We start from the raw sequence: 24,804 nt of genomic DNA, 5'->3' as shown, positions 1-24,804 counted from the left end.
ACACAGTACTTCTGCCACCTCCTGAACAAAAATACTAAACAACTACTCCCTCTGCTGGTCAGGACGTGACAACTGTTCTCAAAAGTGACCGCAAATGCGATTATTGTAAAGGTGCATTTTTATGGTGAAAATTATATTCCCCATACTTGAAACTCACGCACCGCCTATGTATGCCAGTTTGGCTCTACACCCATTGTAAAGCAGATTAATTTGCTTAATTTGAAGAAGTTATTTGGCCACTTTAGTTGCGATACAAACCTTATCAAAACATATAGGCCTATGGGCTAGGCTACATGAGATGTGCGACTATGATTTGAAAAAGTCACAAAAAAAAGGCATGTGCTGTTTCTTGCCTGACTGCACACTCTGGGCAAGTGATAGGCTAATATGGTCACCCATCAGAATATTCTTAATTTAATGTTGTCTTTACATATTCTAAAATGAATGGACCATTATCAGTCACCTGTCTCAGAACAGGGGCATAAAAAAATACATGTCTTCTACACACTTAAATAGCGAATGGAGGACGCTTTTTCAGTGGTTCATTTTAATGCCAGCCAGGTAGGCTATACTCCTGTTGTAAAGCAAAGCAATGCTATAGAAAACTGATGAGATCCTCCTCTTTTTAATAGAGGCCATCAAATTGTTGCAATTGTTATGCAACATGAGCTCATGGGCTCTCATGAAGTGTTTGATTTGATTTTCGAAAACATTTGCATTGATATCAGAGTGATTAGAGGGACAATTGAGTGCTAAGTACCAGGCTGTTAGCAAGTTTGGTAGGCTACTAATAACCATCAGCAGCATCAGAGCTTGGAAAAGCCTAGTTACTTAACGGTCACATGGAATTTGAATGCAGTCATAACTCATGAACGCCGGTATGGCGGTAATATGGTCACCGTAACAGCCCTAAGTCAAGGTAAATATACTGTCTACACCATATGTTTCGAAAAGAGTTTCATTTAGTTTAACTGTGAAGATGTACAACCTTATTGCTTTATTGTGAACTCAGACCAGAGAGAGAAAGCTAGAGAGAAAGTGAGAGAAAGAGAAAAAGAAAGAAAGAGAGAGAAAGAAATAAATAAAGAGAGAGAGAGAAGAAGAAAAAGGAGCGAGAGTCTTAGAGTTGAAACCCTCCCTCTACAGGGCAGTGCTTCAGTCTCTCTAGTCAGAGGCGTCCGTCGGTTCTGTTCAGCCATGCAGGCTGTGGCTTCTGAAACCCCTCTTCTCTTATCAGTCTCTTCCTCCTCTCTCACTGGCTGAGGATTCCCTGACTGGCTCTATCCAAGCTGCATTTAATTGAAGGGTGCCAGGTTGTAACCACCTAGCAAGCAGGGCTAATTAGCTCAGAAAGCTGTACTGGAGCAGGAGACTCACACAGCTACACCGCTGTCTGACGGACTGACTGGAAGATTGAAACACAGAACTAGATCTCCGGTGGAGGAGAGAGGGTGAGAGAGGGAGAGGAGACATTTACAGGCGACTGTGTGTGAGAGAATGAGAGAGAAGAGAGAGAGTTAGAAACAGCAGCAAGACTCAGAGTGTGAGAGGTGGAGAAATAGGAGGGGAGAGGTGGGGAGGGGAAGGGAGGAAACGGGAAATGCAAAGCCAAGTGAGGGAGAGCGACGGGAAGTCTGCAGCAGCAAATAAGACTGAGGAACGAAACAGGAGAGGTAAAGAGAGAAGGAGAGAGAGAGAAGGGATAGGGGAGGGAGGGAGGTGGAAAAGAGGGGCCACGAGCAGGAGAGAGGGCTGCAGGGTGAAGGAGTGAGAGAAAAGTTAGAAAAGTGAGAGAGGGGGTCAGGGGAAAGAAAGAAAAGAACATAGAGAAAAACAAGTATAGGAGAGAAAGGGAAACAAGAGGCAGGAAGAAAGGGGGGAGGGAAGTCTTAGGTAAGAAAAAAAGAGCAGAGCTGAAAAAAAGTTTTGTTTTGCGGTGGAGTCAGTCATAGATGAGGAAAACAGCTTGAGTGAATGGCTAGTTTGGAGTTGAAGAGCAGCGTGGAGGAGGAGGAGGGGAGGAGAAGGAAACCAGTTGTTGTTTAAGGCGTTTTCCACAGCAGCCTCTACTCTAGACGGACTGTTTTCATTCTGACATGTACTCAGACAGCACACGGACGGGACGCTATAGATTCATTCATCAAAACACAGACGACTATTGCTACTGCTTTCACTGTGTCCAATACGGACCCACGCTGTACCAGGGTGGACCAGGGGGGTACAGACCACCACCCACACACCCAGACCACCCAGAGTTGGACCTCAGAGGAGACATCAGCCTTCCTCCTTTCCCTGTGGAGCCAGAGGATATAAAACCTGGACTAGAGAAGTGTGAGAGAGGAGGTGAAGGAAGAGGAGATAGTGGAGGGGGAGAAGGTGGAGAAGGAGAAGGTGAAGGAAGTGGTGCTAAAGCTGGAGCTGGATGGGGTGTAAGTGGTCACAGTGCCCCACAGAGGAGGCCAGTGTTCACCGGGCCGGGTCAGTACGGTCAACCTCAGCCAGGCCAGTTTAGCCCCAGCCACCCCTGGAACTACAACCCTGCCCAGTGGAGCTGCCCAGCGGAGCCTGGCCTGGGTCTGAGATTCTACTCCCCTGTGAAAGAACAGTGTGGCTATGTGGGACAGGGTGGAGGTGGCGCTGCTGGGACAGGGACCGGTACACACCCCTTCAACAGCAACAGAAACGCGTCAGCCTCATCACTCCCTCTGGACCCGGCACACACACAGTTCAGGGGTCAGCGGTCCAAACACAGGCAGTCTAGCTACAGCTACGGTCCTGAGAAACAGATCTGGGATCAGTCAAAATACAGGCCAGAAAGACAGGCTAGCTATAGTACACAGGAGAAACACAGACAGGCTAGTCTCGGTTCAGAAAAGCAGGTCTGGGGTCAGTCGAACCACAGGCTAGAAAGACAGAATAGCTTCAGTCCAGAAGACAAGCTGACACACCGACAGACTAGCTACGGTCCAGAACAACAGGTCTGGGGTCAGTTGAAACACAGACAGACTAGCTACAGCTACAGTCCAGAGGAACAGGTCTGGGGATGTGCTGGAGATGAACACGATCATTTGGACAGGTGTGTACCGCTTGAACAAGGAGATTTACACCCTCACATGCCAAATGGACATAGTGGTGGTGGTGGTCCCAGCCCCAGGCATGTGTACTCTCAGGGCGTGGGAGATAGAACTAACTACCAGGAGAGGACTGCTAGATTAAAGGCTGGGGGAGCTGTAGGTGGGGCAGGAGTGGACAGCTGTAATGGACGACATGTCCCTGCTGGCTCTGGCTCTGTTCAGAAGACTTTCTTTTCCACTGAAGTCCCCCAGAAACAGTTGGTCAGCCAGCCCAGGCAGAGGAGTCATTGTGGGCCTGGCCTTGGCCATAGAACCCCAAGTCATGGAGCTACTGGCCCAGTGCATGGAGCCACTATAGGCAGGGAAGGGAGATTCAACCAAAGGGCAAAACAGCCAGCAAGCCAGGGGGTTTACCAGAACCAGGGAGGAGACCCAGACTCAGACCCCCAGAGACAGAGGGGGAAGCAGAACGAAGGTCAGGGTTCAGTCCGGGAAAACCAGGGTTCAGTCTGGGAGAACCAGTGTCATGTCCGGGAAAACAAGGGTTCTGTCCGGCAGAAGGAGGGCTCGGTTCGGGAGCAGATCAGACAGGTGGTGTCAGACCTGGAGGGGGTCCTGGGTGGTCTCAAACAGGTCCACGTGGAGATGAAGGAGGTAAATCAAATCAAATGTATTTATATAGCCCTTCTTACATCAGCTGATATCTCAAAGTGCTGTACAGAAACCCAGCCTAAAACCCCAAACAGCAAGCAATGCAGGTGTAGAAGCACGGCAAGAACCCTTTACTGTAGATAGCCTGGTTAATCCAGAAAAAATGAAATTGAAAGCATCCCAGTGTTGTCTATTATATATTTCATACCTTAGCTTGTCCATTGAGCTTTTGTCAATACTGTATGTTTACCTAGCAGTTAGTCTGGTCCCAGATCTTGTGGGGCCATACTTGGGAACTTTTGCTTAGACCATGGTTTAATAAACCATTGGTATAAAATGGCTTGCTGCTAGCTTTTCTCATAGGCCAACCTGGCCAAATTAGCCCCGACGCTAAGGACGGCCAGCTGATTAGATAATTATATCCGTTAACAAATTCCATCTCAGCCAATTAAAACTACTCCAGGAATCTACTGAGGTGAGGCCTAGCATCCTTCTGGCTTCACAATTTCTGAAACTGATGCAGTAAAAGACACTAAATCTGATTGTGCTTTCCTGTCAATTCTGTTACCTACGCTATTGATTGACTGGCTTAGCCTTTATAGACATTCAGATCAACAATAGAGCTATCATCATTGTCATGGATGTGTTATTAGCTGGGTTAACATATATCAAAATAATTTTTCTCCAATGTTGATATAGGCAAGCCTAGCCCACTATAGGCGAACGTTGCACGCATTCACACCAGATAGGGTCCTCCTTGCTATAACCTATTGCATTTGGGACTTTGGTGTAGCCTACACTTAAAATATTTATAGGCCTATACTTATTGTGGTTGTATTGTGAATCAAAGAACAGGCAACACGTAATAAATTAATGATATGAATTGAGCTTCTTGGAGTCACTCAGACCAAAACACAGGCTATAGTATAGGCCTAATACAGAAATATGAATCACTACAATGAATATAGGCGAAGTTCCATAAACGTATACACTTAATTGTACAAGGTTTTATATGCATTTTGATAATTGGTTACTTCGTCACATTTGCACTATTTTACTTGAGGACAAGCAGTGGAAGGTTTCTTCTTAAAAATAAGCTTGCCCCAAATAGGATTCGAACTCACAGTCACCATATGTCGACACCACCACTCCGGGTTAGCAGTATTGGGTAAATTACTGCTATTTGACAACACCACAAGAGTCATTGCCTTTGACTTTTATAATGTCTGAATATAAAGTTACATGTTATATAATCCTCCTACTTTTTTCAGTCAAAGTACATGGATGTTTGTTAAAGGCTTGAGCAAAAACTTTGGTCATATACAGTATCAGTCAAAGGTTTGGAAGGGTTTTTCTTTATTTATACTATTTTCCACATTGTAGAATAATAGTGAAGATATCACAACTATGAAATAACACATATGGAATCATGTAATAAACAAAAAAGTGTTAAGAAAATCTAAATATATTTTATATGTTAGATTCTTCAAAGTACCCACTCTTTGGCTTGATGACAGCTTTGCACACTCTTGGCATTCTCCTAACCAGCTTCATGAGGTACTCCCCTGGAATGCATTTCAATTAACAGGTTTGCCTTGTTAAAAGTTAATTTGTGGAATTAATTTCCTCCTTAATGCGTTTGAGCCAATCAGTTGTGTTGTGACAATGTAGGGGTGGTGTACAGAAAATAGCCCTATTTGGGGAAAGATCAAGTCCATATTATTGCAAGAACAGCTCAAATAAGCAAAGAGAAACAACAGTCAATCATTACTCTAAGACATGAAGGTCAGTCAATATGGAAAATGTCAAGAACTTTTAACTTTTCTTCAAGTGCAGTCGCAAAAACCATCAAGTGCTATGATGAAACTGGCTCTCATGAGGACCGCCACAGGAAAGGAAGACCCAGAGTTACCTCTGCTGCAGAGGATAAGTTCATTAGCGTTACCAGCCTCAGAAATTGTAGCCCAAATAAATGCTTCACAGACTTCAAGTAACAGACACATCTCAACATCAACTGTTCAGAGGAGACTGCGTGAATCAGGCCATCATGGTCAAATTGCTGCAAAGAAACCACTACTAAAGGACACCAATCAGAAGAAGAGACTTTCTTGGGCCAAGAAATATGAGCAATGGACATTAGACCGGTGGAAATCTGTCCTTTGGTATGATGAGTTCAAATTTGAGATTTTCGGTTCCAAATGCTGTCTTTGTGAGACGCAGAGTAGGTGAACGGATGATCTCCGCACGTGTGGTTCCCACCATGAAGCATGGAGGAGGAGGGGTGATTGTGTGGGGGTGATTTGCTGGTGACGCTGTCTTCGAATTATTTAGAATTGAAGGCACACTTAACCAGCATGGCTACCACAGCATTCTGCAGCGATACGCCACCCAATCTGGTTTGCACTTAGTGGGACTATCATTTGTTTTTCAACAGGACAATGACCCAACACACCTCCAGGCTGTGTAAGGGCTATTTGACCAAGAAGGAGAGGGATGGAGTGCTGCATCAGATAACCTTGCCTCCACAATCACCCGACCTCAACCCAATTGAGATGGTTTGGGATGAGTTGGACCGCAGAGTGAAGGAAAAGCAGCCAACAAGTGCTCAGCATATGTGGGAACTCCTTCAAGACTGTTGGAAAAGCATTCCTCATGAAGCTGGTTGAGAGAATGCCAAGAGTGTGCAAAGCGGTCATTAATGCAAAGGGTTTCTACTTTGAGGAATCTAAAATCTAAAATATATTTTGATTTGTTAACAGTTTTTTGGTTACTACATGATTCCATATGTGTTATTTCATAGTGTTTCTACAATGTAGAAAATAGTAAAAATAAAACCCTTGAATGAGTAGGTGTGTCCAAACTTTTGACTGGTACTGTATGCAAAAGCCGTTTTGAATCTTGTATGATGTCAGGAGCCTAGTCAAGGAAGTATATTGTCACACTCCACTTAGACCATGGGTAACAAATTAAACCAAGCAGTTAGCCACATGGGCACATTGTTAAATCAACAATCTGCCTCTGGTGGCTAAATTGGATGGTGGCTCTACCATTTAAGGTCTCTGATATGTTGTTTCGTTATTTTGTTACAGTATATAATTATCTGATCAGCTGGCCATCCTCAGCATCGTGTTGAAATTATTAAGGCTTATCATTTTGAGTTCTGTCCATCTCATTTTCCATTGACTGTACTTACAAGCCCTTGAAGTGTTCCAAAAACATATGTGATCTTACACTGAGTATACAAACATTAAGAACACCTGCTCTTTCCATGACATAAACTGACCAGGTGAATCCATGTGAAAGCTATGATCCCTTCTTGATGTTACTTGTTAAATCCACTTAAATGAGTGTAAATGAATGGGAGGAGACAGCTTAAAGAAGGATTTTTAAGCCTTGTGACAATTGAGACATGAACTGTGTGTGTGCCATTCAGAGGGCGAATGGGCAAGACAAAAGATTGAAGTGCCTTTGAATGAGGTATTGTAGTAGGTGTCAGGCGCACCGGTTTGTGTCAGGAGCTGTAATGCTGCTGGGTTTTTCATGCTCAACAGTTTCCCGTGTGTATCAAGAATGGTCCACCAACCAAAGGACATCAACTCATTATTAGGTGTTACTAATGTTTGGTATATTCAGTGTATGTGAAATGAATGTGATCACTTGTGAAGTGTTCCAAAAACATGTTGTTTTCACTTGATTCCACATGTGAAATCATGTGATTCATCGGTGAGTGAGGACCCAGCAATCATTTTGATGGATATGTTTTTAATGTGTTTATTATGAATTGTAATGAATGAATGGTATGAGTAAAATAGACATAGCATGACAACAATAGTGAGAGGAGTTGACTGAAATGTACTCAGAGATCAGAGGACGAGGCTATGTAAACCTTAAGTCCATGTATACAGCATCTGAGATAAAGCAGACACAGATCAATGGATATCCTCTCTTTCTGTTTATGTAATGGTACATGACATTTAAATTACATTTGCATTCAGCTTTGTAGAAAAAATACATTGCAGGCTGATATGGAACAAGATAGCATTGTTTGTGTTTCACATCATTTATTGTAGTTGCATTGATTGAAAGCTATTCACATGAACCTTTTGGCTAAAACCTGCTGCTGGAATTGGCAGAGACACAAGCAGCACTTTAAAGAGCCTGTCTTGAGACAGGTTCTGAATTATGCTTTGCTTTTATGGTGTCCATATGCAATAGGGCTGTAATATACTGTACCTTGTACAAATATTTTGAAAGTCTTTCGTTGTAAAACAAAATCTACATCTCATAACTCTTAGCTCTTAAGCAGCAATCAACTGACATGTCATATCATAATGTAGTATAATGTAGTGTTAATTAATGTAGTATAATGTATTAATATATAGTATTTTAGTAATGTAGTATATTGACTATGTATTGTCATTTAGGTGGTCCAACAGATTGATCTGCTGACAGCTAACATTGACCTGGAAGAGGAAGAGGGATCATGTAACAGTTCCCCTCATGGTGGTGACGCCCTCCCCAACCCCAGAGACTGCAGAGGAGTCCTGATGTATAATAAGAAGACTAGTACTGGAGAGCAGATGTATTCCCACAAGATTAGGACTGTTGACCTGAAGACTAATGGAGACCAGGGATTACTGTACAGAGACCCTGACCATACTGTCACCATACAAACTACCTCTCCGTCCCATGTACTCACCGCATCAGTCATCAAAACCAACCGGGTTGGGGTCACAGCCCTGAGCCCGAGCCCTTCCAAAGACTCCAAACAGGAAAGACGGGAGCTTAACAAAGACCCTCCTATACCTGGCCCTTCCAGAGACATAAACCATGTGACCCAGACCCCTGGGCTAGAACAGATCCCCTCCCTACCCCTACCCTTACGGACTCACACCCCTATCCCCACAGCCATGGTTGGATACAGTGTCCCGTCTCGTAAGAGTCAGAAACCATCACTGTACCCCCACCCCAACGGACGGGTGGAGAGGCTTAATGAGGGTCTGGCTCCACCACCCTACCCGGTCCAGTCAGCCCTGCCGGTCCTGCCCCACCTGGCCCAGCCACCCGACCCTACCCACCCTAACCACCCTGCCCTGTCTCCCAGTGCCCTGAAGACACCCCCATACCTGGAGAAAAGCAGACCAAGATCAAGCATGGTGTGAGAGGACAGCATCACTGCCGTGGGGGCCGGGAACATATAGGACAAGGACAGACCTACACTGAGAGGCAGTCTGAGAGGGACTGACCAGGGACAGCTCGTGGTAAGTGTGTTTGTGTGTGTGTCTGCTTATGTTGTCACTTGGGTTCTGGTGATGGGGGAAAAACTCTATACAGTTATATATTGGGATATTATTTTTTATTTATTTGTATTTTTTTTACCCCTTTTTCTCCCCAATTTCGTGGTATCCCATTGATAGTTACAGTCTTGTCCCATTGCTGCAACTCTAGTATGGACTCGGGAGAGGCGAAGGTCGAGAGCCGTGCGTCCTCCGAAACACAATCCAGCGAAGCCGCACTGCTTCTTGACACAATGCCCGCTTAACCCGGAAGCCAGCCGCACCAATGTGTTGGAGGAAACACTGTACACTTGGCGACCGTGTCAGCGTGCATTGTGCCCGGCCCGCCACAGGAGTCGCTAGAGCACGATGGGACAAGAACATCCCTGCCGGCCAAACCCTCCCCTAATCCGGACGACACTGGGCCAATTGTGCGCCGCCCCATTGGTCTCCCGGTCGCGGCCGGCTGCGACAGAGCCTGGACTCAAACCAGGTTCTCTAGCGGCACAGCTAGCACTGTGATGCAGTGCCTTAAACCTCTGCGCCGTTTGGGAGGCCTCTGGGATATTGTTTTTGATGATAGATCGTATTGTTTTGACTATATCGCAATATAATTTTTGCGCTAGATTGCTGTACCTGCACTAAAACTCCAGTATTTTTTCTTCATAGCTTGTTCTCCATGTTCTTTTTAATAAAGGAGCCAGTTAGTTTTCAGCACTTTTATTTCCATGAATGATCAAAACTCGTTTTATCATGGCTCTCTGTTCTCCCTCTGCAGCAGACGTAGGTGAGCAATAAAATCACAGTATTGAATTGAAATACATATAGAATCGTGAGAATTGCAATAGATGTATCTACAAAAATGTATCTACAATATCTACAATAGATGTATCTACATCTACAAAAATGTAAATGTATTATAATCCACATAACACATAACTGGCTCAAATTAAGATCCTTCATCGATCCGATATATGTACGTGATGCATGTACGTCATGATGGTAGTATAACAATTTGATTATACAAAATAATATTTGAGCAGCTATATTTGTGAAAATGCAAGATGATTGCTTGTATGTGTGTGTGTGTGTATGTGTGTGTGCCTCTGTGTTTGTGTATCTGTGTGTCTGCTAATGTTGATGTCACATGAGTTCCCACTTCTCATTATATCTTAGTCATCATGACTTCAGAGAAGTGGAGAGTAGGCTGGAGTTGAATCATTTCTTGTAACGAGACACTGCCATCTGAGATTGATATTGGAAACAAATGTCACTAAGTATTTATAGGATAACAGTCATGACTCAAAATATATCTGAGCATTGCGGGACTACAAAATAACTCCCTGACACATTTATCTTACTATCATTCACAGAGATAATATTTATAAAGATTGTGTTACACATGAAAGATCTAATTGACCACCATCAAACATCACAAATTAAGAATTCCAGAACACGTGCATTGTCTAAATGACTGCAGAGATTTACACCACCATTTACAAATATTTGAGTAGATAAGGTCCCAAAAAATACAATATTGTTCGATTTGGTAAATAAGCGTGAAAATTGGCACACTTTTATCATTTTTAACACTTAACAACACCTGATATAATGCCATTCATCAAAGCCCTGGGTCGGTATATAACTCCCCCTGTAGGCCAATTGTGAAAATGCATGTAGGGTACTAGGGGGTAACTAGCCCCCTCTAAGAACAATGTCTAATTGCTGACACAAAAAGCGACGTTTGGGGAAAAAAATTGTATATGGATGAAAGTCATGCTTAGTCAAATAAACTATAAAGGGAAATAAATGGCTACAGTTTACACTTTTTTTGTTATTTCATGAAAAGTAGATTTCTTTTTTTAAGTACCGGGGTAACTGCCCCCCTCCCCCCGGGGGTGCCAGTTTCCCCGGTAGAAGATTATGGCATAGGATTTCACACAAGTGTGTTAAAATCCATTTCATTCTTTAGTAAGTAATACTTAAAAGCTAAGTGCAGTTATCTTATTTTAACTATTTAAACAAAATATGGGGGGGAAGTGGTGTTGCACATGTCACCATTAATATCCGCACTATGAGGAGATTTGATGTAAAGTCCCTCTTTTTAACTCACCTGCACATTAATTTTATTTGTTCTTTGTTGTTAATTTTTGATACAATCCATTATGTACAAATGCACTAAATATTATTTGAATAATGCAAGATTTTAAATCCCAGCAGTCTTTAAAATGATATTCAGGAGCAAAAGGTTTTCAATAGTTGGAATATAATATTGGAATGGAATAGAACCAAAACCATTAAATAACATTGGAATATAACATTTCATACAATAATTTAACTAATTAACTCAGTGTAACATTGATGTGGCAACTCTCTTATGCTCTGCTATTGCACAATTCTAAATTGTACATAGGTCCCAAATAAAGCTATCCCTAGTAAAATTGGAGCACACCTCATGAGCCCACCAATCCAGTCCCCACCTGCGACTGAAAACAGGGGGAGAGATGCCAATTGAAAAGCTCTCTTAAAAACGTAGCTAGCTATCTACCTACATGACATAAAATGCTGTGTAAAATAGCTAAAAGGTTATAAATTAACATTAACTGTGAAGCTATCAGTCACTAGTGGAAACATTTACAACTTCAATTTAGTTATGTTGTCTTTTGAATGTACTTTACCTCAGACGATCTGATAGTAAGGTTGCTAGCTAGCACTCCTAGCAGCTTATGCTAACTAGCTAGCTGGCTAGAATTTTCTGCTAGTGAAGTTGCTAGGTAGCAAGTTAGCATAAACTAGCACTAACTGGCCTAGTCATTATCTAAAAGAGGTAGAAACACATTCGTAACATTCATAACACACTGGTCACAATGTGGCCCTTTAGGGGTGTATATCGTGGCTCCCCCCTCTCTCACTCTCCCCACCACAAGTTTTATGACTTTAAGACAGGTCATAAATACCTGGTAGAAACTGCCATGCAGTATTGAGGGAGAGAGTCTACCACAGGGCTGCCCAACCCTCTTCCTGGATATCTACCGTCCTGTGGGTTTTCAGTTAACCTCCCTAGGGTAGGGGGCACTATTTTCACCTCCGAATGAAAAGCGTGCCCAAAGTAAACTGCCTGTTTCTCAGGCCCAGAAGCTAGGATATGCATATAATTGGTAGATTTGGATAGAAAACACTCTAACGTTTCCAAAACTGTTACAATAATGTCTGTGAGTATAACAGAACTGATATGGCAGGTGAAAACCTGAGAAAAATCCATCCAGGAAGTGGGATTTTTCTATGTTTGTAGTTTTCCATTGACTGCCTATACACATTCCATTGACTTAGGACTCAAATTGCACTTCCTATGGCTTCCACTAGATGTCAACAGTCTTTAGAAATTGTTTCAGGCTTGTATTCTGAAAAATGAGGGAGTAAGACCACTCTGAATGAATGGACACTGCAGTGTCCCAGAGGTTTTTTATGCACGCGACCGAGAGCGCACCTTCCTTCTTTTCCTTTTATATTGACGAAGCTTTTGTCCGGTTGAAATATTATTGATTATTATCACTAAAAACAACCTGAGGATTGATTCTAAACATCGTTTGACATGTTTCTACGAACTTTACTGATACTTTTCGGATTTTTCGTCTGCCTGTTGTGACTGCAGTGAGTGCAACCATATGAAGATCATCAAAGGTAAGTGTTTAATTTTATCGCTATATCTGACTTGTGTAACACCTCTACTTGGCTGGTAACTGTTTGTAATGATTTGTCTGCTGGGAGCTGTTCTCATATAATCGCATTTTATGCTTTCGCTGTAAAGCCTTTTTGAAATCTGACCCCGTGGTTGGATTAACAAGAAGTTAATCTTTAAACTGATGTATAACACTTGTATGTTTTATGAATTGTTATAATGAGTATTTTTGTTTTTGAATTTGGCGCTCTGCAATTTCACTGGATGTTGGCCAGATGGGACGCTACCGTCCCACACCCCCTAGAGAGGTAAAACCCTAATTTAACACACCTGATTCCACAAATTTTCTGCTCAACAAGACCTTAACTAGCTGAATCAGATATGCTAAATTAGGGTTGGACTGAAGGACAGTAGATCTCCAGGAAGAGGGTTGGGCAGCCCTGGCATACCAGAACAAAGGCCTTCTCTTAGTTCAAAACTCCTAATACCCAAAATGGGAGAATGAAACAATATTTCTACTTTTGAGAATGTGGGAATGGTCCGTGGACACTTAAGGGACAGTTATGATGAGTGTGTTTCATTTGGTGATCTCACGAAGGTCAGGAAACACACATAACTGTATCTTTCAAATTGTACATTTCCCAGCTGTCAGGTTTACATCTAAATATTGTGAAACATATGTGATTAAACATGAAACTATTTGTGAAAAGATGTAATGTGATGTTAACCTTCTAAATCAGAGTATGGATTTTCATATAAAGATGAACTAGTCAGAGGCCCCCGTGAGCCCAGAAATCACATTAGGCGTCATAGAACCGCCCCTTCTTCCACAGAGTATAAAACACCATCCTACAAAATATGCCTTAAGTCAGAGAACGCCGGGACAGAGTTCCCACGTTGGAACGGCTACAATTTTAAAGACCACCGGAGATCATACAGCTGTAGTTTTGGCTACACGTATGGAAATGGTTCAAATCTGAGACTATCAATCACTACAGAATAAGAGCAAATCTTAGACCTATAATTACTGGTCTGCAGCTAGAAATTACGTAAGTCTAGAACGAGAATACCGACAACCGCCGAAGCATCTATGCTATAAGAACATTTCCAAATGGTACTCTGAAGTATCCATTCTAACCACTTACAACTACGAAAGATATTGTGTCTTCTGGGAAAGTTAACCAGAGACTCTGATGAACTCTACAGGACAATTGACTGTTTTCTACGGAGAGACAACAACGACATATATACATTGAAATTATTGTCGAATAAGCGGCCGTTCATGTGCAAAGGATTAGCATTTCATTGATTATAATTATCCACTTGGTGTAGTGAATCCGTTTTGTCTTTCTCGCTCTCTTAGTCCCCACCCTTTTCCTTCGTCTATCAAGCCGTCATATCGGCTTCGTCCGCTGGGACTTTTTCTTTGTATCATGTAGTAACCAAAATATCTACTCTTTGTTTGTTATGTAATTCTGTGTGATTATTTCGTTAGCTAGTAAATAAATAATTAAGCCAATATGTATATTGCTGATTCATTATAGAAACTAGGGTTTGTGCAGATATCCAAAGGTTTGCGACATTCAGTAATGAGAACTGATGAGGTAATAATAATAATTCATTAATAAGTGACTGTTTTGATAAGATATGAAAATATCTGAAGAATCAATTCGGGAAATAGAGACTCTATAAAAAAAGAAATCTGTGGTGCCCCGACTTCCTAGTTTATTAAAGTTTACATGATTAGTTTAATCACGTAATAATAATTACACATAGAGGATTGATTTGATAAAATAACAGTCTTCACATTTAACCCTTGTGTTGTCGTAAGGGTAAAAAATGACCTGCCACTATGTTTAACAGTAGAGAAAACCACCTAAATTATATTTTTTCTACTTCAAATTTGATGACTTTTCCTAGAGTGACACCAACATTAGAAAAAGTGAAACATCACCTTTGTTCATATTTCCATGAAAGCTGTACACGACCAGGGTACAAAGATTGTCTTAGGGTAATTTTTTATCATCATTTGATCATCAAAATCATTTACACACCACAAAAACCACACACACACACACACACACACACACACACACACACACACACACACACACACACACACACACACACAATGAGAAATTTAGATTGTGTGCTACTGATTGAACAAAACTAAAACTTTCCTGTGCATGTGCAGCATCTCCCCTCCATGACCCCACACATAACTCAAGTTCACAGACAAAATAAAAACAATTTCAGACAAAATAAAAACAATTTCAGCCTAAATAAACATTGCTTGAAAGCATTGTTTACTAATGGGGAATGCTGTCAGAGGCTATAAAGGTGCTGCAGATGACAGTCCTCCAGTTCTCGCTTTGCTGAAGCCATGAGTGCACGTTTCAGTGCCCAACAGGTCGTAGATCTGATTTTTTCAGATGTCCAGGAGGAACAAGAGAACAATGATTTGGAAGAGGAGGAGGTATCTGAAGAAGAAGATGGGGAAGAATACAACCCAGAGCACGATGCATCATCTTCAGATGAAGAAGAAATCCCCCAAGCTGAAAGAGAAACATTTTTGTCAAAGAACAGCAAAATAACATGGACTTTGTCACCATATGACAACCAGGGCAGGATGGCAGCACAGGGACCACAAGACATGCAGTTGCCCATGCCCAGGACATTGCCTCAACATTCTACATGTTCATCACACCAGCCATTGAAAAAATCATCCTGGAGATGACACATTTGGAGGGTTTCCATAAACATGGAGACAACTGGAAAAGGATGCATGAGATTGACCTGCATGCCTACATAGGGCTGCTAATCTTAGCGAGTGTGTGTATAGGTCCCAAGGAGAGGCTACATGTAGTCTCTGGGATGCAGAAAGGGGAATGGCAATTTTCTGTGGCACGATGCCGCCGATAGTCTTTCACACTTTCTCAAGAATGCAACGATTTAATAACCGTGAGTCAAGACCTGCAAGACGTGTGAGAGACAAACTGGCAGCCATAAGAGGTCTGGGAGAAGTGGGTGGAGTGTCTGCCATGCCTCTACAACCCTGGGCCTGAAGTAACAGGAACAGCAACTGGTTCCATTCACAGGTACATTTTTATTTTCATATCTGTAGTGTAAGTGATTTTCACTGTTCATTTTATTATGTATTGTATTATGTAATATCATTGATTTATGTGGCTGTTTTCTGTGACACTGATACGAATTACTGATAGTAATCTCTTTTGTCAAAAGGTCGCTGTCCTTTTATATGCCCAGCAAGCCAGCAAAGTATGGCATCAAGATATGGGTGGCCTGTGATGCACAATCCAGCTACGCTTGGAAGATGCAAGTCTACACAGGGACGCCGTTCAGTGGAGGCCCGGAGAAGAACCAGGGGATGCGGGTTGTGCTTGATGTGACAGATGGACTGATGGGGCACAATGTCACGTGTGACAATTTCTTCACCTCTTATGAACTCAGCCAGCAGCTCCTGAAGAGGAAGATCACCATGGTTGGCACAGTTAGAAAGAACAAGCCTGAGCTCCCCCTTGCACTCCTTGCAACAAGGGGGAGAGATGCCTTCTCATCAAAGTTTGCCTTCACCACCACCACCACTCAAGTTTCTTACCTCCCAAAGAGGAACAAGAATGTGGTCCTCCTGAGCACACTGCACAAAATGGCTGAGATCAATGATCGTGAGGGCAGGAAGCCAGCCATCATCCTGGACTACAACCACAACAAAGGAGGAGTGGACAACCTGGACAAGGTGATTGGAATTTACAGCTTCAGGAGGATGACTGCCCGCTGGCCCCTGGTTATCTTCCATAACATCATTGATGTGTCCTCATACAATGCCTTCGTGATATGGAACAAGATCAACCCTACCTGGATGCCTGATAAGCAGAACAAGAGGAGGGTGTTCCTGGAGCAGCTGGGAAAGGCACTTACAACCCCACACATTCAAAGAAGGGAGCACCTCCCCCGCACAGCAGCCTCTGCAGCGCTTGTGAAAGCTGTTCAGGGGACTGAATCCTGTCCTGATCCACCTGAGGCTGCAGCTGGGGCAGGCTAGAGGAGGAGTTGTCAATTCTGCCCCCAAAGAATATGCTGTAAAACAAATACTATGTGCCACACATGTAAGAAATACATCTGCAAAGTTCATGCACACACACTTGCATGCTGTCCTACATGTGCTAATTAGAGTTGACTGATTTATGTTCTTCACGTTTTTGTTTTGCATCTATTACCTTATTTTATTATATTTATTGTTGTTGTTTATACACCTTGTGGGTAGGGGCAATGGTTAAAAAAACGGGATAAGACTTTTATTTTGTAGTTGAATTCCTCATTGTACAGTATATAAGAATATATCACTATGTTGCCAAAAAAGTTCAAGACTGTTATTGTTTCCCTTCAATAAAATGCATTCAAAACTACTTTCTGCACATTTCTGCTACTTTCTTAGGCTAGTGCTATCTCTTGCTAAAAAAATTGTGTTTACACCTATGCAGTACCTTTAGCAATAATAATAATAATTGTAAACCTCTACTTTAGTAAAGAAAACAATTATGACAGGTGTGTTGTAATAAAAACGAGTGGTGTCCACTGACTAAATGCAGTCTTTCTGCATTGTGAAGAGGGAAAACCCAGATATTCACAAAGTTTGTGATGAATGACAGGTTGTTTCTTCATGCAAAATAGATTTGTGGTTTAAAAATCAATTAAGCTGCTTTATTTTAGGGGTTGAGCGAAGGCGGGTCATGTTTTACCCTTCGGGCAAGGGGAGTATACAGAATGTTAAGACTACACTTAATGATAGTCACAGACATGACACACTCATCCAACATTTTACTAATTTACAAGAAAAGTATCAAAAGTTTTTCAATCTAAACAAGTGGATTATTTATCTTAACATTCCTACTTGTATATTTAAAAAACAATTCTAGATCTTACTTCATTGGAATATATCGACAACTTTTTCAAAATGTCAAAAAAATGTGATAAACCTATCACAAAATCATTTTGTTGAAATATCTCCAAAAGTTGTGATGACACAGAATAATTTTTTGTTGTTGAGCAAGAGCAGTGGCAGCCAGGGAAAGTGATCTTAATGTGAATTACAGGGGTGGGGGCAGTTACCTCAGGGGGCTTGTTACCCCCTAGTACCCTAACTTTATTGACGTTTTGGGTCAACACTTCCCCTGTGTTGGGTCTACATGGCCCCAAAATAGCTTGAAAGTGTTGTATTGGTTTGGGGCACACATTCCATAAACCAACACCATATGGCCTTTTTATTTAATTTTTACTTATGATCGCAACTGATGAAAAACCCTCAAAAATTGTAGTAACATTTTTATATTTTCACTGTCACGTGTGCTCCCTCTCCGGCCTCTAGGTTACCAGGCTGCTCGTTATGGCGCACACCTGTCACCATCGTTACGCGAATCAGCACATAATGACACTCATCTGGACTCCATATACCTGCCCTATATATGTCACTCCCTTTGGTCCCTTCCCCAGGCGTCATTGTTTCTGTTCTTGGGTCATGTCTGTGCGTTGTTTGTGTTACGTGTTTGTTTCATTTTATTTATAAAAAAAACTCACTTCCTGAATATGCTTCCCGACTCTCAGCGCACATTGTTTACATTCACTTTCAAAGTTGTGTATTAAATACAAAGTCACCTTTTACACTTTTACACCCATGAAGCTGGTTTGCCATTTTGTAAAACTGTTATCCTACAGTGTAATAGGTTAAATCTGTAATGACACTATAGATGGATATATTTATTTGAACATATCCTGGCTTTTTGTAAAAGTTTTGTGGTCTTAACATAAAGGGATGTTGTTAAAATAGGTTACCTCTCTCCCTGCTGGACACCAGATTTCATGTCACATTTCTTAAAAGTGACATATTATATATAATATATGATTGTAAGCAGTATGAAACTTTGTATTTAATACACCACATTAAAAGTGAAAATATCAACATTATACTGAGTTTTCTGATGGTTTTTCATAATTGTTACGGTCATGAAGGAAAAAACAAAGGCCATATGCTGTTGGTTGATTGAATGTGTTCCCCAAACCAATACAAACATTTAAAGCTATTGTTGGGGCCATGTAGACCCAAAATGTCAATACAGGTAAATGAATATTCACAAATGGTGCTACAGGCCAACCGGAGGCTTGGCTAAAATGGCACTATATGAGTTTTTTTCAGCACGAAAAATTATTTGTCAGTTTTCATGCTTCTATACCAAATTGAAACATTTTCTAGCTTATCAACTGGACTAAAAAGAAAAGAATGAGAGAGAAAGAGAGAGTGAGTGTTCCCTTTTGTGAAGATACTGTACTTCCCTCTTGTGCAGAATATGTGTAACTGCAATCTATTTTTTTTCTGGCCTGTGCCTTGTGTCTGTGAGTTGGGCAAGCACAATCTGGTTTTAATCATAAAGTCTTTGGACAGATGTCAGAGCAGAATGAGGCAAACCAAACGCTAGCTTGTTATATTTGAGATGGTCACATAAACATGAGCAGTTCTAGACATTGTTCAACATGGCGAGAGTCAAAGACTGTGGGGATATAAAGAACAGCTTCCAGGGAGAAAAGGCCTGTGACTTCTGGTTAAAGCTTTGAAAATAGGCTTTGAAATAAGGGAGAAGTAGATTGATTTTTTTGTAGAAATTGTTTCTTGTAAATCGCTTATAAGTACACAACTATGGTTATTTTCTACACAATACATTTTGCAGTGTTAAACTAACACTTACAGTAAAGAGTGAATTTTAACACCATCTCAGGCTACATATGGTGTTAGTCTACAGTGTAAAAAGTATTCTGATTATAGTGTTAATGTTGAGTGTTAACGTAACACTCTGCAATGTAAAATATTAACACTGCAGTACACTTGCCCGTGTTACTGAAATGTAACACTATGGGGTAAGTAACACACACAATGTTATTTATATTCAACACTAGTGTTGACCTAAAGTTAACTCCTATTAGTGTTAAACAAAACACTGTTACAGCAAGTCATTTTGTATGTTGTTTTAACACTGTATGGTGTAAATCCTAAATTGCATATTTCATATGGTGCCTTTTCTTTTTGAGTGAATTGTAAAGTTACCACCCATGACTGTATTTGTTAGTGACAGAGACATGGTTGTTTAATTCATTATTTTTAAAGGCCTGTGGCTTTCACCAAATAAGTGTCTAGATGAATGTTATCTTTAAAATGTAACTTTACGACAATTCATTACATACAGTTGAAGTCGGAAGTTTACATACACCTTAGCCAAATACATTTAAACTCAGTTTTTCACAATTCCTGACATTTAATCCTAGTAAAAAATGCTCTGTCTTAGGTTAGTTAGGATCCACACTTTATTTTAAGAATGTGAAATGTCAGAATAATAGTAGAGATAATTATTTATTTCAGCTTTTAATTTCTTTCATCACATTCCCAGTGGGCCAGAAGTTTACATACACTCAATTAGTATTTGGTAGCATTGCCTTTAAATTGTTTAACTTGGGTCAAACGATTTGGGTACCCTTCCACAAGCTTCCCATGTTAAGTTGGGTGAATTTTGGCCCATTTCTCCTGTCAGAGCTGGTGTAACTGAGTCAGGTTTGTAGTCCTCCTTGCTCGCACACGCTTTTTCAGTTTTGCCCACACATTTTCTATAGGATTGAGGTCAAGGCTTTGTGATGGCCACTCCAATACCTTGACTTTGTTGTCCTTAAGCCATTTTGCCACAACTTTGGAAGTATGTTTGGGGTCATTGTCCATTTGGAAGACCCATTTGCGACCAAGCTTTAACTTCCTGACTGATGTCTTGAGATGATGCTTCAATATATCCACATAATTTTACTTCCTCATGATGCCATCTATTTTGTGAAGTGAACCAGTCCCTCCTGCAGCAAAGCACCCCTACAACATGATGCTGCCACCCACGTGCTTCAAGGTTGGGATGGTGTTCTTGAGATTGCAAGCCTCCCCCTTTTTCCTCCAAACATAACGATAGTCATTATGGCCAAACAGTTCTATTTTTATTTCAACAGACCAGAGGACATTTCTCCCAAAAGTACGATCTTTGTCTCTATGTGCAGTTGCCAACCGTAGTCTAGCTTTTTTATGGCGGTTTTGGAGCAGTGGCTTCATCCTTGCTGAGCGGCCTTTCAGGTTATATCGATATAGGACTCGTTTTTTCTGTGGATATAGATACTTTTGTACCTGTTTCCTCCAACATCTTCACAAGGTCCTTTGCTGTTGTTCTGGGATTGATTTGCACTTTTCGCTACAAAGTATGTTCTTCTCTAGGAGACAGAACGCGTTTCCTTCCTGAGTGGTATGACGGCTGTGTGGTCCCATGGTGTTTATACTTGCGTACTATTGTTTGTACAGATGAACGTGGAACCTTCAGGCGTTTGGAAATTGCTCCCAAGGATGAACCAGACTTGTGGAGGTCTACAATTTGTTTTCTGAGGTCTTGGCTGATTTCTTTTGATTTTCCCATGACGTCAAGCAAAGAGGCACTGAGTTGAAGGTCGGCCTTGAAATACATCCACAGGTACACCTCCAATTGACTCAAATTATCTCTGTGTATCAGAAGCTTCTAAAGCCATGACATCATTTTCTGGAATTTTCCAAGCTGTTTAAAGGCACAGTCAACTTAGTGTATGTAAACGTCTGACCCACTGGAATTGTGATACAGTGAATTACAAGTGAAATAGTCTGTCTGTAAACAATTGTTGGAAAAATGACTTGTATCATGCACAAAGTAGATGTCCTAACCGACTTGCCAAAACTATAGTTTGTTAATAATACATTTGTGGAGTGGTTGAAAAACAAGTTTTAATGACTCCAACCTAAGTGTATGTAAACTTCCGACTTCAACTGTAAATCATAATGCCTTACTTTGATGGCCTAGTTTTACCCTAGTTTTAACAGTGTTAAGAATCTTCTGGTTTATAGGCCACATCAAGCCTGAGTCACATTATGCTGGCTTGCAAAGTGATCCTATTGGAATCCAACCAGAGTTATAATATTCAACAGTTTGAATTTTTATCCACATGTAAGTTGCATTCAGGACTGTCAGACCACTTAAACTGGAACAACCATTTCACTAGCGGGTCCAATAAATCTAATTTACTAATTTGATTCGTTTAGAAGAATTCATGTTATTTATCTTTGTGTAGCATATGATTAATTAATCAATGTGCAAAAACACAGATATGAAAAGCAATCCCCCAAAAATGTACTTGCAGTAAAGCATGCTGGTAAATATGATAATGATGAGTCTGGTTTTGACAGGACTGTTTTACTTTCCATAGTGTAAAACAATACCGCTAGTTATTAACAACAACACTGGGGGTTATTTTTCACAACTGAGTGTTACTTTCACTCTTACAAAGTTAAATTAACTCCTGAATCAACACTATACATTTTACACTGAAAATCAACACATGCCAATTTTATGTGTATGATTCCGTATTTTGTGTAGTCTAATAACACAGCCTGGTTTGAGTATTATCAGATGAAGAACAGTGAGACTAATGTATAATTCCTTGAATTATTTTTGATCTATTACCGCTCCTCTTCTCTGCTGTCTTCAAAAGCACATATTGTATTGGTATGGTTAGCCTTGGATGAAAGAAATAACAGGCAGCGATTTATAGATTTAATTGGACTCATATTGAACTTATACATTGGAGGCATGACATTTTAGCTTATATTCCTACTCTTCCAGCTACAGTAGCAAGGCTGAACAACAAGGACACATACCTAACTTATGAGTTCATCCTCCTTGACACTATCTAGGTTTCCATCACTACTTAAAGACTGTACGATACAGAAATGCCTTTATAGAAGGAGAAATACATTCTTAAAAGTCTAAGGCATTGGGAGGGGAAGTTCTAAGCTGACATATTAGTGTGTAGGCTAAACCGTTCGATTGCTACAGACGTTTTCATGAGAAGACCAATTTTTAGGATCTCCTAGTCTGATGAACAGAGCTGTAAGCTCTGCCACTTTCTACCACAGATGCAGAAGGGCGACATAGGTGGATGCTGTGGATTGAGAAGCAGCCCATGCAAAAACATGACATCTCTAGCTTAAACTGATGGATTTTGATGTGAATTTATTTTATTATGTTACATAGATTTATGCACTGGTGTGTCAATAGACTCTAGGGGGTTAAATGTATATCCATTTATTGGCTTCACTGGGGAACAGCATCAATTCAATTCAGCAGGTAAACTGAAATTGTAAGAATTTAAATGGAATTGACCCCAACTCTTCTGGGGAGATGCTCTTGATGCAGAATGTAAAGCCACAATTGGTAATTTGTTATGTTTTTAACCAAAACAGTGCCTTCAGAAAGTATTCACACCCCTTGACCTTTTCCACATTTTATTGTTACAGCCTGAATTTAAACTGGATTAAATTGAGATTTTGTGTCACTGGCCTACACACAATACCCCATAATGTCAAAGTGGAATTATGTTTAGTAATTTTTACTAATTCATAAATAATGAAAGGCTGAAATGTCTTGAGTCATTAAGTATTCATTCCCTTTCTTATGGCAAGCCTAAATACGTTCAGGGAGTAAAAGTTTGCTTAACAAGTCACATAATAAGTTGCATTAATAGTGTTTAACTTGATTTTTTGAATGACTACCTCATCTCTGTACCCCCACACATACAATTGTCCCTTAGTCGAGCACTGAATTTCAAACACAGATTCAACCACAAAGACCAGGAAGGTTTTCCAATCCCTCACAAAGAAGGGCACCTATTGGTAGATGGGTAAAAAAGAAGAAGCAGACATTGAATATCCGTTTGAGCATGGTGAAGTGGTTAATTACACTTTGGATTGTGTAACAATACACCCAGTCACCACAAAGATTACAGGCATCCTTCCTAACTCAGTTGTTGGAGAGGAAGAAAACGTTTCAGGGATTTCCCCATGAGGCCAATGGTGACTTTAAAACATTTACAGAGTTTAATGGCTGTGATAGGAGAAACCTTGTTGTTACTCTACAATACTAACCTAAATGGCAGAGTGAAAAGAAGGAAGCCTGTCCAGAATATTCCAAAACATGCATTCTGTTTGCAATAAGGCACTAAAGTAAAACTGCAAGAATGTGGCAACAAAATTAACTTTATGTACTGAATACAAAGCATTATGTTTTGGGAAAATCCAACACAACACATCACTGGGTACCATTCTTCATATTTTCAAGCATTGTGGTGGTTGCATCATGTTATGGGTATGCTTGTCATCAAGGACTAGGGGGTTGTCTAGGATAAAAAATAAACTTAATAAAGTTAAGCGCAGGCAAAATTCTAGAGCAAAACCTGGTTTAGGCACTGTATATCATTAATTTAAATTACCATTGACCATTAGTTGTATTGTAGATCGCAATTTTAAATCCTGTGTTGTTGTCTTCCTCAGGAGCCCTGACGTGGTGAAGAGATGACTTCAGTCAGTGGTGGACACAAAGACAGAGCTTGGCCTGAAGATGGGGGTATTTCCAAGGGTGAACGCTCTAGACAGACAGGAGGGGAAGGGGATTCCACATTACAGAATGAGATGCACAGACCTGAGACACACAGTAAGCAGCAAGCACTTCAACCTAACATATATAACTTAAAACAGCAAAAAGACACATTTCTGATACAAGTTGGACAATAAAGTATTATATTCATAACTCAACCCTACTTGAATTATACACCGAAGGTTATCAACCAAAGAATCTGTAGAAAAATGAGAATGGATGTTGGAAGTTATATGATTATACTATCTATATTCATGTTTATAAAAGCTTGTTTTAAAATGTTCAGAGATATTAGAAAATTGTACTGTCTGAAACATCCAAATCGAAATACTTTATATTGACAACTGAATGTCTTACATTTGTTACATTCGTGTATGGATTAAAAGACAACAATGACCTAATAATGGACATTGATTTTGATTTGAAATGTTTTATGTTCTGTTATGGCACCAATGGAAGACAGTAGTCTGTCTCAGTATGTTTCCTCTCCACTTGACTCTCTGTATTTCATGGCACTAGGGTCTAAACTGCCTTTGCCTACATCCCAAATGACACACTATTCCCTATATAGTGCACTA

The 24,804-nt window shown here is 40.7% G+C and overlaps 1 protein-coding gene across 1 annotated transcript; it reads left to right on the top strand.

Annotated features, from left to right (window-relative positions):
- Positions 1–1,584: 1,584 nt before the first annotated feature.
- On the top strand, positions 1,585–24,634 carry LOC115169283 (uncharacterized). Its single transcript, XM_029724740.1, has 3 exons — positions 1,585–3,728; positions 8,150–8,986; positions 24,124–24,634. Exons 1-2 carry the CDS (start codon positions 2,097–2,099, stop codon positions 8,885–8,887), a joined length of 2,370 nt encoding a protein of 789 aa, XP_029580600.1. The 5' UTR covers positions 1,585–2,096; the 3' UTR covers positions 8,888–8,986; positions 24,124–24,634.
- Positions 24,635–24,804: the final 170 nt, after the last annotated feature.

The sequence above is a fragment of the Salmo trutta genome, chromosome 31 (assembly GCF_901001165.1).
Source record: "Salmo trutta chromosome 31, fSalTru1.1, whole genome shotgun sequence".
Classification (NCBI taxonomy): Eukaryota; Metazoa; Chordata; class Actinopteri; order Salmoniformes; family Salmonidae; genus Salmo; species Salmo trutta.
This window is presented reverse-complemented; position numbering and strand designations above follow the sequence as displayed.

Bases quoted from the DNA above. Each gene is read 5' to 3' on its own strand.
- LOC115169283 (XM_029724740.1), top strand. From the start codon at position 2,097: ATGTACTCAGACAGCACACGGACGGGACGCTATAGATTCATTCATCAA. The intron at 3,729-8,149 runs GTAAATCAAATC...ATTGTCATTTAG, and splicing joins TCCACGTGGAGATGAAGGAG to GTGGTCCAACAGATTGATCT.